The sequence below is a fragment of the Henckelia pumila genome, chromosome 3, assembly GCF_033568475.1.
Source record: "Henckelia pumila isolate YLH828 chromosome 3, ASM3356847v2, whole genome shotgun sequence".
Taxonomy (NCBI): Eukaryota; Viridiplantae; Streptophyta; class Magnoliopsida; order Lamiales; family Gesneriaceae; genus Henckelia; species Henckelia pumila.
In genome coordinates, this window is record NC_133122.1 from 163,403,582 (window position 1) to 163,416,108 (window position 12,527).

At 37.8% G+C, this 12,527-nt stretch overlaps 2 protein-coding genes across 3 annotated transcripts; one reads left to right on the top strand and one right to left on the bottom strand.

Annotated features, from left to right (window-relative positions):
• Positions 1-6,273: 6,273 nt before the first annotated feature.
• On the bottom strand, positions 6,274-9,711 carry LOC140889877 (uncharacterized). The gene is made up of 5 exons (XM_073297616.1): positions 9,677-9,711; positions 8,443-8,569; positions 7,874-7,958; positions 7,418-7,484; positions 6,274-6,457 (listed from the first exon to the last, which is right to left on the bottom strand). The coding sequence occupies exons 1-5, from the start codon at positions 9,709-9,711 to the stop codon at positions 6,418-6,420; spliced, it is 354 nt and encodes a 117-aa protein (XP_073153717.1). The 3' UTR covers positions 6,274-6,417.
• On the top strand, positions 9,521-10,677 carry LOC140892208 (calmodulin-like protein 3). 2 transcript variants are annotated; one of them, XR_012152760.1, is made up of 2 exons: positions 9,521-10,307; positions 10,412-10,677. XR_012152760.1 is itself a non-coding variant. In XM_073301019.1 (2 exons), exon 1 carries the CDS (start codon positions 9,780-9,782, stop codon positions 10,248-10,250), a length of 471 nt encoding a protein of 156 aa, XP_073157120.1. In that variant the 5' UTR covers positions 9,525-9,779; the 3' UTR covers positions 10,251-10,268; positions 10,412-10,666. The 2 variants fall into 2 exon arrangements, 1 of the variants encoding a protein (XP_073157120.1); XM_073301019.1 differs by having other exon boundaries at positions 9,525-10,268; positions 10,412-10,666.
• The last annotated feature ends 1,850 nt before the right edge of the window (positions 10,678-12,527 follow it).

The window sequence follows — 12,527 nt, forward strand, 5'->3', positions numbered from 1 at the left end:
TAGAATAGGAAGCATGTTTTACTTGTGATTAGAATTAAGAATTAGTAGTGACTCGTTGGGGAAAAATTTAGTAGTGGTATGAAACTGTTGGGAATTTTCTGCGTGCAGGGAGAATTCTAGTTGGAGGCAACTCCACGTTTGCGTTGCTAGATTCAGGGGCTACGCATTCATTTATCTCTCTGGAGTTTATCAGGCGGGTAGGCATCACACCTGAGAGTAGTGACAGTGGGTATGATGTTACTATGCCGTCAGGGCAGATTATTTCTACCTCGAAGGTTATTCGAGGACTGGAGTTAGAGCTGCAGGGACACTCCATTCGAGCAGATGTAGTAGTTTTGCCATTGAGTGGATTCGATTTGATTTTGGGCATGGACTGGTTGGCAGTCAATGGAGCTTCGATTGATTTTCGTCGGAGATCAGTGTCAGTGAGACCTACAGTAGGCGACCCGTTCACTTTTCATGCATCTCACAGCAGTGATATTCCTCAGGTGATATCTCATATTCAGGCGAGGAAGTTGTTGAGACGGGGTTGCCAGGGGTTTCTAGCGAGTATTGTCACGACTTTAGAGCCATCTAGCAGATCATTATCAGAGATAGAGGTGGTTCGTGACTTTTCGGATGTCTTTCCGGAGGATATTGTCGGAATTCCACCAGTGAGAGAGGTGGAGTTCAGCATCGACTTAGTGCCAGACACCGTGCCTATCTCTAAGGCACCGTACAGACTTGCTCCTACCGAGATGAAAGAGTTGAAGGAGCAGATTCAGGAGTTGTTAGAGAAAGGCTTTGTTCGTCCTAGATTTTCTCCGTGGGGGGCTCCGGTGTTATTTGTGAAGAAGAAGGACGGCAGTATGAGACTGTGCATCGATTACCGAGAGCTCAACAGGGTCACAGTGAAGAACAAGTATCCACTGCCGAGGATAGAGGATTTATTTGACCAGTTGCAGGGAGCTTCAGTGTTCTCCAAGATCGATCTGCGATCTGGTTATCATCAGTTGCGTGTCAGAGATGCAGATGTGTCCAAGACTGCTTTCAGGACACGATATGGGCATTACGAGTTCTTAGTGATGCCATTTGGGATGACCAATGCTCCAGCGGTTTTCATGGATCTCATGAACCGAGTCTTTCAGCCGTATCTAGATCAGTTAATCATAGTCTTTATTGATGATATTTTGATCTATTCTAGGAGCATCGAGGAGCATAGACAGCATCTTCAGACAGCCTTGCAGACTTTGAGGGAGCATCGGTTGTATGCCAAGTTTAGCAAGTGCGAGTTTTGGCTTGAGCAGGTGGCATTTCTTGGCCACATTATTTCGAGAGATGGGATTGCAGTTGATCAGTCTAAGGTTGAGGCAGTGCAGAATTGGGGTATTCCGAAGAATGCTTCTGAGATTCGCAGTTTCTTGGGTTTGGCAGGATATTATAGGAAGTTCATCAAGGGTTTTTCCTCTATTGCAGTACCCTTGACTTCCTTGACCAAGAAGAATGCGAAGTTTATCTGGAGTTCAGACTGTCAGAGGAGCTTCGATCAGCTGAAGGAAGCACTCACTACTGCACCAGTGTTAGCGATGACAGTACCACACGAGGAGTTAGTGGTGTACACCGACGCGTCTAAACTAGGTTTAGGCGCAGTGCTTATGCAGTGTGGTAAGGTTATTGCGTATGCGTCGAGGCAGCTGAAGATTCATGAGCAGAATTATCCGACGCATGACTTGGAGTTGGCAGCAGTGGTTTTCGCTTTGAAAATCTGGAGGCACTATCTGTATGGAGAGAAGTGCAAGATTTTCACAGACCACAAGAGTCTCAAGTACTTCTTCACACAGAAGGAGTTGAACATGAGACAGCGCAGATGGTTGGAGTTGGTAAAGGACTATGACTGTGACATTAGCTACCATCCGGGTAAAGCTAATGTAGTGGCCGATGCTTTGAGTCGGAAGTCATCAGTGGTATCATGTTTGACCGTACAGTTACCACTACAGAGCGAGATTCAGAGATTTGGCTTGGAGTGTTATCCGAGTGGCCATGCACCGAGCTTTTCAGTATTGACGGTGCAGCCAGTTCTGCGAGATCGGATTAGGGAGGGACAGTCTACTGATGAGGAGTTGCAGCGATGGAGACAGAGAGATGAGGCTAGAGGTAATATCTTGTATACAGTGGAGGATGGTATCGTTCAGTACCGTGGTAGGATGTGGGTACCGAACGTCGATCAGTTGAGAGCTGAGATTTTAGCAGAGGCTCACACATCTCCGTACTCCATTCACCCCGGAAGTACGAAGATGTATAAAGATTTGCAGCTATTGTATTGGTGGCCCGGAATGAAGAGTGACATCGGGAGAGTGGTGTCAGAGTGCTTGACTTGTCAGCAAGTCAAGGCAGAGCATCAGCGTCCAGCAGGACTTCTTAGACCTCTTCATATTCCGGAATGGAAATGGGAGAATATTACGATGGACTTTGTGGTTGGCTTACCGAGGAGTGCCAGAGGTTGCACAGCGATTTGGGTGATTGTGGATAGACTCACCAAGTCAGCTTATTTCTTGCCGGTGAGGACTACTTATTCTTTAACACAGTATGCAGAGCTTTACATCAGAGAGATTGTTAGACTGCATGGCATACCAGTGTCTATTGTGTCAGACAGAGATCCGAGATTCACATCTGCGTTTTGGAAGAGTCTGCACACAGCTTTGGGGACGAGGCTTTTGTTCAGTACAGCATTTCATCCCCAGACAGATGGCCAGTCTGAGAGGGTGATCCAGGTTCTCGAGAATCTTCTGAGAGCTTGTGTCATTGATTTTCGGGGCTCTTGGGAGACTAGACTGCCATTAGTGGAGTTTACCTATAACAACAGTTTTCAGTCGTCTATAGGTATGGCTCCTTATGCAGCATTGTATGGGAGGAGATGCAGATCTCCTGTGCATTGGGATGAGGTTGGTGAGCGGATTTTGCTGGGTCATGAGATTGTGCAGCAGACAGCTGACATAGTGACTCAGATTCGAGATCGGATGAGGACAGCTCAGAGTCGGCAGAAGAGTTATGCAGATGCCAGACGACGAGATTTGGAGTTCGCTGTAGGTGATCACGTATTCCTGAAGGTGTCACCTATGAAGGGAGTAGTGCGTTTTGGCCGGAGAGGCAAGCTTAATCCGAGGTATATAGGGCCCTTCGAGATCTTGGAGAGAGTTGGCACGTTGGCCTACCGTTTAGCTCTACCACCGGGGCTAGCGGCAGTGCACAACGTTTTCCATGTATCCATTGCTTCGGAGATATGTCTCCAACCCGTCGCATGTGTTGGATTTCGAGCCCTTGCAGTTTCCACCAGATCTAGTGTATGAGGAGAGGCCAGTGCGGATCTTGGCAAGGGAGGAGCGGAGGCTTAGGACGCGGGTCATACCGATGGTCAGAGTCCAGTGGCTGAATCACTCGGAGGAGGAAGCTATTTGAGAGACCGAGGCAGACATGAGGACTCGCTACCCGGAGTTGTTCGGGTAAGTACTTTAATTTCGAGGACGAAATTCAATTTAAGGGGGGGGAGAATTGTAACACCCGGTATTTTAAATACGTAAATCCGCATGCATAATTAGGATATTTAATTATTTAAATTTTAGATTTATGGGTTAAATAATTATGTGAATTATTTGTGCATGATTTAATTTATTTTTAAGCATTTAACCCATAATTAGTGATTTTTATGATTTTTAGTATTTTAATTATTTTATCGCGTTGACGGGACCGTGGACGGACGAGATGACAACTTTCCACCCAAATTATTTTATGAGCCTTTTTAGAGCCCTAAAATATTATTGAGTTTTATTATCTCAAAATTTTAAGTATTTAATTTTATATAATTTTAGGAGTCCATTTTATTCAAAATTAGCCAAAATATTGACTTTTTAGTATTTTTAAAATTCTCTTAATTTAATATTTCGGGATTTTTATTTTAGTATCAGATTTTTTTTAAGTATTAGTTGGAGCTTTTAAGTTATATATTTTAGTATTAAAATCATTATTAATATTTAATTATCCTAAAACCTATTTTAATTAAAAAAATTTAAAACCCCAAAACCTAATCTACCCAAACCACCCGATCACTCACCTTATTCAGCCGTCACTCCATCTCCTCCATCTTCATCTTCTTCATCTAGCAATCCTCGAGAACTCCATAGCTCGGTTTTGAAGGGGTGTTCATCGTTCGTCGTCCCGGGAAACGTTCTACGCAATTCGTTCTTTGAATTCATCGATGAAAGGCATGATTCCTCTTATTTTTCTTGTACTATATCAGTGTATATATATGTGTGTGTGTGCGTGAGCATCATATTTTTTAAGGATTTTTCAGAAAAGATTCGAACTTGGTTGAATGTATGCACCTTGTTCACATTTTTGTGCATCATGCTCACGTTTTGGGTTGCCACGGGGGTGTTCAGCTGCTGGCCAGGGGTTCTAGGCTAGGTGAGGGTGGCTTGGACTCGGGTGGCTCGAATGGTCCGAGCCAAACGAGTCCAGGAGAGGGCTGGTGCGTGTTCGGCCTTGTAGTGCGCAGGATTAGGGTTCGATGGAAGGATGGGCTGAGTTCTGTGCGTGGGCAGCATGGGGCCGGGGCTAGGGTCAGGTTCGGACTGCCCAGACGTGGGCTACGTCTGGGCGGCGGCGCTCTGGCCAGGGGCGGCCGGAGCAGGCCGGCAGCAGCCATGGAGTGGCTGCTGCTCACGGCCGCAGCCGAGAAGGGGCTAGGGATCGGGTTCTAGGGTTTTAGGTGTGGTCCGGGTCGGGTCAGTGGTTCGGGTCGGGTCAGTAGGGTAGTGGGTCGGGTTAAGTGAGTCTGGGTCCGGGTTTGGTGGGCCGGGCTCGAGTCTTTTTATTTTTAAAATATTTTATGAATTAATGGGTTTTTGGGTCAATTAAATTGAAATAAAATTATTTGTACTCCCAAATAATTTTATTTGGGCTTTTAAAATTTTAATTAAGTTAGTCCATTAATTTTATGGGCTTTTGAGCCCATAAAATTTATTGGGCCAGTCTTGGATTTTTGGGCCCATTGGGCCAGTTTAAGTTGTTATTGGGCCTAGAATGTTTTATGGGCTTTAAATTATTTTAATTGGGCTTAGAACAATTTTATTGGGCTTAAGTATGTAAATGAGCCAGGTTTAAGTAATTGGGCTTGAGTGTTAGGGCCAGCAGTCCAGGACCATCCATGAGAAATTTGCATGTGTCCTGATTATATATTTAATTATTTTTATGCATTGAAGTTATTTTAATATTTATATGTTAGTAAGAAATTAAATTAAATATATATGAAGGACACACATTTTATTTAAGTACATGCATTCATGAAATAATTTTATGCATAATTGAATGTTTAAGGTTGAGCAATAATAAAATATTTTATGTTGGAAGTTGAAGTAGTGTGACAATTTAAGGGGGATTCGTCCCCATATGTGAACTATTGAAGGGCAGTTTACTGCCAATTTAAGAGGTGATTCGTCACCGCCACGTACGTTGGTTTCCACGCTGATCAGTATTTAATGTATGATTTAAGGTTACACTACGGATACAACCATGCGATGTTAGAAAATAATTGCTCAACAATGTTTATGTATTATGTTATTTAAGTTAAGTTAAGTTATGTTATGTTATGAAATTTTCAATCATGCTCATTCATGTATATGTATGTATTAGTATTTAATTGTTTTAAATTATTTTAAACCCTTGTTATGTTAGCATGTTGGGCCTCTAGGCTCACTACACTGGTATGGTGCAGGTAAGTACGTTGAGGATGAGGTTGTACCCATCGGAGGCGAGGATGTATGAGCGGGCATGCAGTGACCCCGTGACCGTGATAGATGTCTGAGTCACATGCATGTTTTTGATTATGTCAGTACGTTACACATTTTATATTATTTTTCAGTGGTTGCGAGTTTTGAATATTTTATTGAATATTGTCAGTGCATGCAAATTTTAATCATTTTATTTATGCAGTATTTTTAATTAAATGTTTGACTCAGATATTTATTTTATTTTAAAGAATGCATTTTTATTTAAGTATTTAATTATTTATTTATTTATTTATTTATTTATTTTAAATCTTTTTATTCTGTGCATATATGTATGGGCATATATGTACTTATTTTATTTAGTAAGTATATAAAAAAAAAATTTCCGCATATTTATTTATTAATTATAGAGTTAGGGTCGTTTCACACACACACACATACACACACACACACATATATATATATATAGACACACACACACACACTATGTACCTTTTAGAAAGACATACAACTAAATGATGTTAAAAGTACAATCCTAATGTCATTCAAAAAAAATAGTACCATCATAATGTATACATATTCCACGAAATAATTTATTTTTTTAGTTAAAATTGAAAGATATGCATGCATTTCAATCTTTTAACATAAACTTCTTTCACAACAACATGGATTTCTGCTGTTTGGACCTGTAATAGCTGTAAGAACCAAATCGTCATTGTTGCATAAAATACATTGTCATGATATTATAATTTCTAGTAAAATATATAATAGATGAGATTATTAATATAATCATGCACCAATATTAAAGTTTCAAGAGAAAATGTACATAAAAAGTAATTCTCATTGTCCAAAAATTCGTTGATGGGTAAGGGAATCACTTGGAAAAATTGTTTGGTGTACTTAAAATTTTTTTATCACTAATTCAATTAGAAACTTGAGAAGATAAAATTTTAAGCTACCAGCAGAAGACAACGTAATAAAGTAGACACCAGCCGTATCTGAAAACTTGGAATGAAGATACTACAAAAGGGAATCACTAAAAAAACATTAAATTTGCAGGTGAATTCAAATCAGGGAAAAACTACAAAGTAATAAGAATTTAAAGTTAAAACGAAATAAAATTTATAGTATTTATCGTACTACATGCTTTCAATTGAATCCGGAGACGTTGGTTTGAAGCCACATACGGACGCAATAATTTATTTTCTAAAATGCTCTCACAATTAATAAAATATAAAGATATACAAACAGATATAAACTTACTTCATTATGTCTCATGAATTTTATAATATCGTAAATAAACCAAATATTTTTAATCCATATACACAATATATTACATAAGCATCGCTTGTGCTTCCATCGCAAGTTTTTAGGAAAGTTTTCTTGATATTTGAGAAAAGATATCGGTCCATATAGATTTTGATCAAATGAAGTGAAGTGAAGATGATGGTTATATAGTAGCTTATGTTTGAGGTGAAGCGGTGAGTGAATGCACGACGCCAATTTCACAAAAGCAACGAAGAGCAGCAGGGAATTTAACTTTGATTGAACCCCAATCCATGCAGAATCAAAGTCAAGTTGATTGGTATATTCACCCCACCCCACCCTTCCCTGTATTGCTTTAGAAAGTTCGAATACGGTATGAGTTTGTGTACCTTATAAAGGTTGGTCCCCGACTTCGGTTCTCTACGTTTTGAAGGACGTCTAAGTACCAAGACGAAGCTTTAAAAGGAATGCAAATTTTTTCAGCAGAGTGGTTTCATCCTTTCATTTTAAATTTGATTCTTAATATTATGGTATAAAAATTGTAGTAAGTTACATTTGAAAGCACACCGAATGAAATCTGAAAAAAAAAATTCATGTAGTTTGATTTGAATTTTTTTTAAAAAACAAACTCATGTAATATTGTATAGCAAGAAGCTTTTGAACAGTATCCAAGCATAAGAAACTTTGTAATTGTAAAATACAAAAAATATGTACAAACCAAGGGAGTGAAAAGTTGAACTAGAATAAATACATTTATCGAGTTTGCAATGCAAAATAATTGTGATACGACCTACGGAATTCAGAAATAAAAGTTCACAATGTGAAATATGAAATTGCGAGTTTACCAGTTTTAACAGACATTGGTCTCCTTAAAGCATCTCCTTCATTTAGGAGATTGGTCTCCTTAAATCCTCTCCTCTGTAAGCCATCCTATATGGAGAAATAAGCAGGCATAAATATTTTGATTGAGTTAATTGAAGATGCAGGTTATCAAGCTAGTAGGTTATATTCAGTTTCAAAAAAGCAAAAAAAAAAGCATGCAAGGAATTTATCTTTTATTGAAACCCAATCCATGCAGACATCAACATCAAAGTGAACTCCAAAAATAGATATGTAACATATTTTTATCTTATCTCTTATTCAAAATTAATTAATTTTCAGCTCAAAATCTGGATAGGCTTTAAATTTTTTATTCCTATAAGTTACATTTAAAAGCGCACCAAATGAAATCTGAAAAACAAACTCATGAAATACTCGGATATATATATATAATTTGTATATAATATCCAGAAGTTAAATAATTCAAAAGTCATGAACGTGTCCACGCTGCAATGCTGCATTATGCTTCCTAAATCTACACCTATTGTACAAGCACTGAAATTGTCATTTTCTTAACTTTTTGTTAGAGTAATACATTTATATTTGCTGAAGTAGATGGAACTTGAGTGTGCCGCAGAACGCCATGGGCATGGCTCTTGAGAGTAGTTATTATGAGGAACAAAAACTCTGTTATATAAAAGTGGAGAATAATAATATCCAATCTGAAATATAATAAAATTTTAGTAAAAAATGTTATTTTTCTTTTTCACACATTTTATCTAATAGTTAGCTGCTGATTTCGTGCTAACAGCAAATTAGCATGAAAGAAGTACTGTACATTGATTTCTCTCAAAGCAATAGAACCCGAAGAGAATATGAGAAATGCAACTAAAATTAATCAAATGAATGCTTTTGGTACCTTAAATAATTGACTATGTTATCTACATATGTCTTTGCAATTCTAGTATAAAGATGAATCCTCGATTCAGAGGTCTTCGATCTTCCAATTCCTTCGGGGTAAAAATATTGATGTGAATGAGGAATCAATATGGTCTGCAACTGAAATCAAGGATTCTTAGTGTAGAAAACTGGTTGTGTTTAAAGGTGAGGCAAAAACCGATCGGTGATAATGGTTGGGTTTCTCCATGATACCCACGATCTTTGGAGACGTGTGACTGTTATGATCTCTTTTCACTTTTTAGTGTATTTTGGTCCTACCAAACTTCTCGGCCACACCAAACGCATGAAGAAGTTAGTAACACAATATCATTTTTAATAAAAATAGTAAAGATATAATCGTAGTTGCAGAGATATATAAATTTTTAAAGAATCAATATTTTTAATTACAGTTACAATTCTCGATGCTAATTCCATCACATTAATTTGCTATGTTTTTTTTGTAGTGATTTGTGAGACAGTCTCACGAATCTTTATCCATTAGACGAGTCAACCTTAATTAAGATGAAATTGATGTTTGAGATCGTCTCACAATATTTTTTTGTGTTATTATTATTATTATTATTATTATTGGGGGCGGTTACATGAATGATGATGAGATTGAAGGTGAAAATATGCTGTCAAAGTGGAGGAGGTCAAGTATATATAATTTGTATGTATGGATAATATTGGAAGGGTATAGAATAGACATATACAATCAACGACATTTTGGCATGAGGCAGTCATAGCCGGCTTCCCTTTTTTACCTCCACTTTTTCCTCACACGCACATATTATTTTATTTCGTCAATTAATTTCCCCCCAAAATTCACTCCCAAATCCTCCCGTTTCTTCAATCCCAGTCAAGATAAGATTCAATCCCATTGAGAATACCTTTGATCCAGCCATTGATTGCAAATTTCCGGCATCGGTAATATATATATATATATATCCAAAAGCAAAAGCGCCGATCGATCGATCGATCGAGTTTGATTTGATGAATTGGATGGATCAAACGGAGCTGCGTAGGGTATTCTCAATGTTCGATAGAAACGGGGACGGAAAAATCAGCCGCAAGGAGTTGAGTGAATCGCTGGAGAAGCTAGGGATCCACATCCCAGAACAAGAAATGACGCAGATGATCGAGAAAATCGACGCAAACGGAGACGGGTACGTGGACGTGGAGGAGTTCGGGATGCTGTACGGAGCCATAATGGAGGGAGATGTGAAAGGAGACGATGAGGATGACATGAGAGAGGCATTCAACGTGTTCGACCAGAACGGGGACGGATTTATAACGGTGGACGAGCTGAGATCCGTGCTGGCTTCGTTGGGGTTGAAACAAGGCCGGACCATCGAGGATTGCAAGCGGATGATCATGAAAGTCGATGTCGATGGCGACGGAAGAGTTAACTACGACGAATTCCGGCAGATGATGAAGGGAGGAGGATTCGCCGCCTTGAGTTGATCCATTCCCGCCTGCCTGGTAATTTTACCTACTGGATTCCAACAAATATATACATATGTAAATAACTTCTCTATTCATTCTAAATTCCCGACTAAGATTAAGCTTTCATTTTAAGTAAAAATAACGATTTTGATTTTTTCGGGTTTCAATTTTTTTTGTAGGTTCATTCCAGCGATCAGATTGGCTAAAACTTGGCAATTGCCTTTTTTTATTTATTTTTGTTTTGTTTTTTTTATATTTGGATAGCTTATTCTAATTTTTTTGTTTTTGTATTTCCCCCCCTTTTTTCCATCCAAACAAGGCGACCTGAATTTGATTCATAAAACCACGGACTTTTGGACTGGGCACATTTGTATATGAATGTATTTTGAAGTTCAAATTTTAGCATTTTCATTTATTGGTGATGAATGGTCTGTGTTTCAAAGACGGTCGACTGATCAGTCCATATATACAGTGAAGAATAATAACATTTTTGAGATAAAAATTAATATTTTTTTTTTCATGGATTGGACGAAAATTCGTATCATTTAACTAGTGATACATCTCATAACTGTTTTTCTTTTATTTCAACGTTCCAATAAATTTGCTAGTAGAATCATTGAAAATCATATTCTCCGTAACAGGCAAACCGACCGGGAGCGAGTGGGGAAGTTGCTTCCTCCATTAATAGGGCTGCTTTGGATTCAGTCTCTAAGTTTAATAATAACTTAAAGATTCAATCTCTATGTCAGAATTTTTTGTTTTGGCTCTCTAGTCTCACATTTCTTTTCATGTATAAAAATTGGTATAAAAAGTTAAATATGTGGTACTAATATATGATATTTGAGTACTATCAGTTTTAAATCTGGTACAAAAATTAAGATTTTGAGTATAACATCGGAACAAATTTCTTAACATCAAAATCATATTGTACATACATGTTTATGTACAAAATATTTATATTAAAGCACTTGTACATTATTAATCAGTACATACATTAATATTTCGGAAATCACGAAAATTAACAATTTTATGTGTACTAATTTAAGAAATTTGAATACAAAAATATTTAATTTGAGTATTGATTTATATATTTATGGCATCAACTGCCTCAAATTTAGTACAAAATCATGATTATATTTTCGATTTTAGAGAGATGAAATATAACACAAAAAACTTTATACCAAGAACACTTATTTTTATACCAGATTTGAAATAGTTGGTACTGAAATTTCATATATTTGTACCTGATTTTCAATTTTTTATACATATTTTTTACTTCGAAAATGTTTTGTGGGCCCACGGAGTATAGACAAACTTTTTGCTGAATTAGGGAATGCAGAAAAACAAAATTTTTGACAGGGACTGAATGGTAATGAAACTTATGGAATGGGGACTGAATCCTAATTAACTCCCATTAATACTAGTTTCGAATTGCACGCGTTTTTTTTTTAAGAATGAATTCACTAGTTTTATTGATGAAAGGAAAACATTACAAGGAGGGACAAAACCTCCCAAATAATGTGAAACCTAAGTTACATCCAAGGTGCCTAAACATGTGTAAGGCAATAAACAAAAATTAATAAAGCAAAAAAACTAGATTACAAGAAATATGAACAGCCTAAACCTTTCGAGGCCTAAGATTGTAGCCCGAGGTCGAGAGGCCCTTGAGCATCTGTTGGACTTCTTCTTCTTCATCGGAGTCAAGAAGATGTTCATACGATGGGTCATGAGCATGGCTTGCCGTATAGGATTTATTTAAAAACGGCATATAGTCATGGTAGTCATTCGAATCAAAATCATTTTCCGCCAAGTCAGCTCATTTGGGATTAGTGGCCAAGGGCTTCTTCGAGATGAAAATACCAGATTTTTTATTGTTTAAAAAATCGGATTTTAAGGAGGAAACCATATTGGATGAGGAGGATGAGTGGTTTGACAAGCTTGATTTGGCAAGAGGGGTTTGCGAGGGTGAGGGGCTGCCCGACCGGTTGCCCGAGCTGCCCGAGGGGTTGCCCTGGCTACCCGACCCATCCGAATTGCACGCGTTGTGTGCTTATACAGTTTACTTTTGCGTACACGCGTTGTATGTTTGTACGGTTCGTTTTTACGTACACATTTGCGTTTATATACAGTTTGTTTTTTATTAAATAATTGTAGAAAAAAAAATATCAAATCATTTTTAAAAAAAATTTTAAAAAAAGAGGCCACACCAACGTACTAACTTGGTGTGGCGTCAAACTTAATATAATACAACAGGGTAACAGTGTTTTTCTACCCTTGTCTTTTTTCAGTTATTCA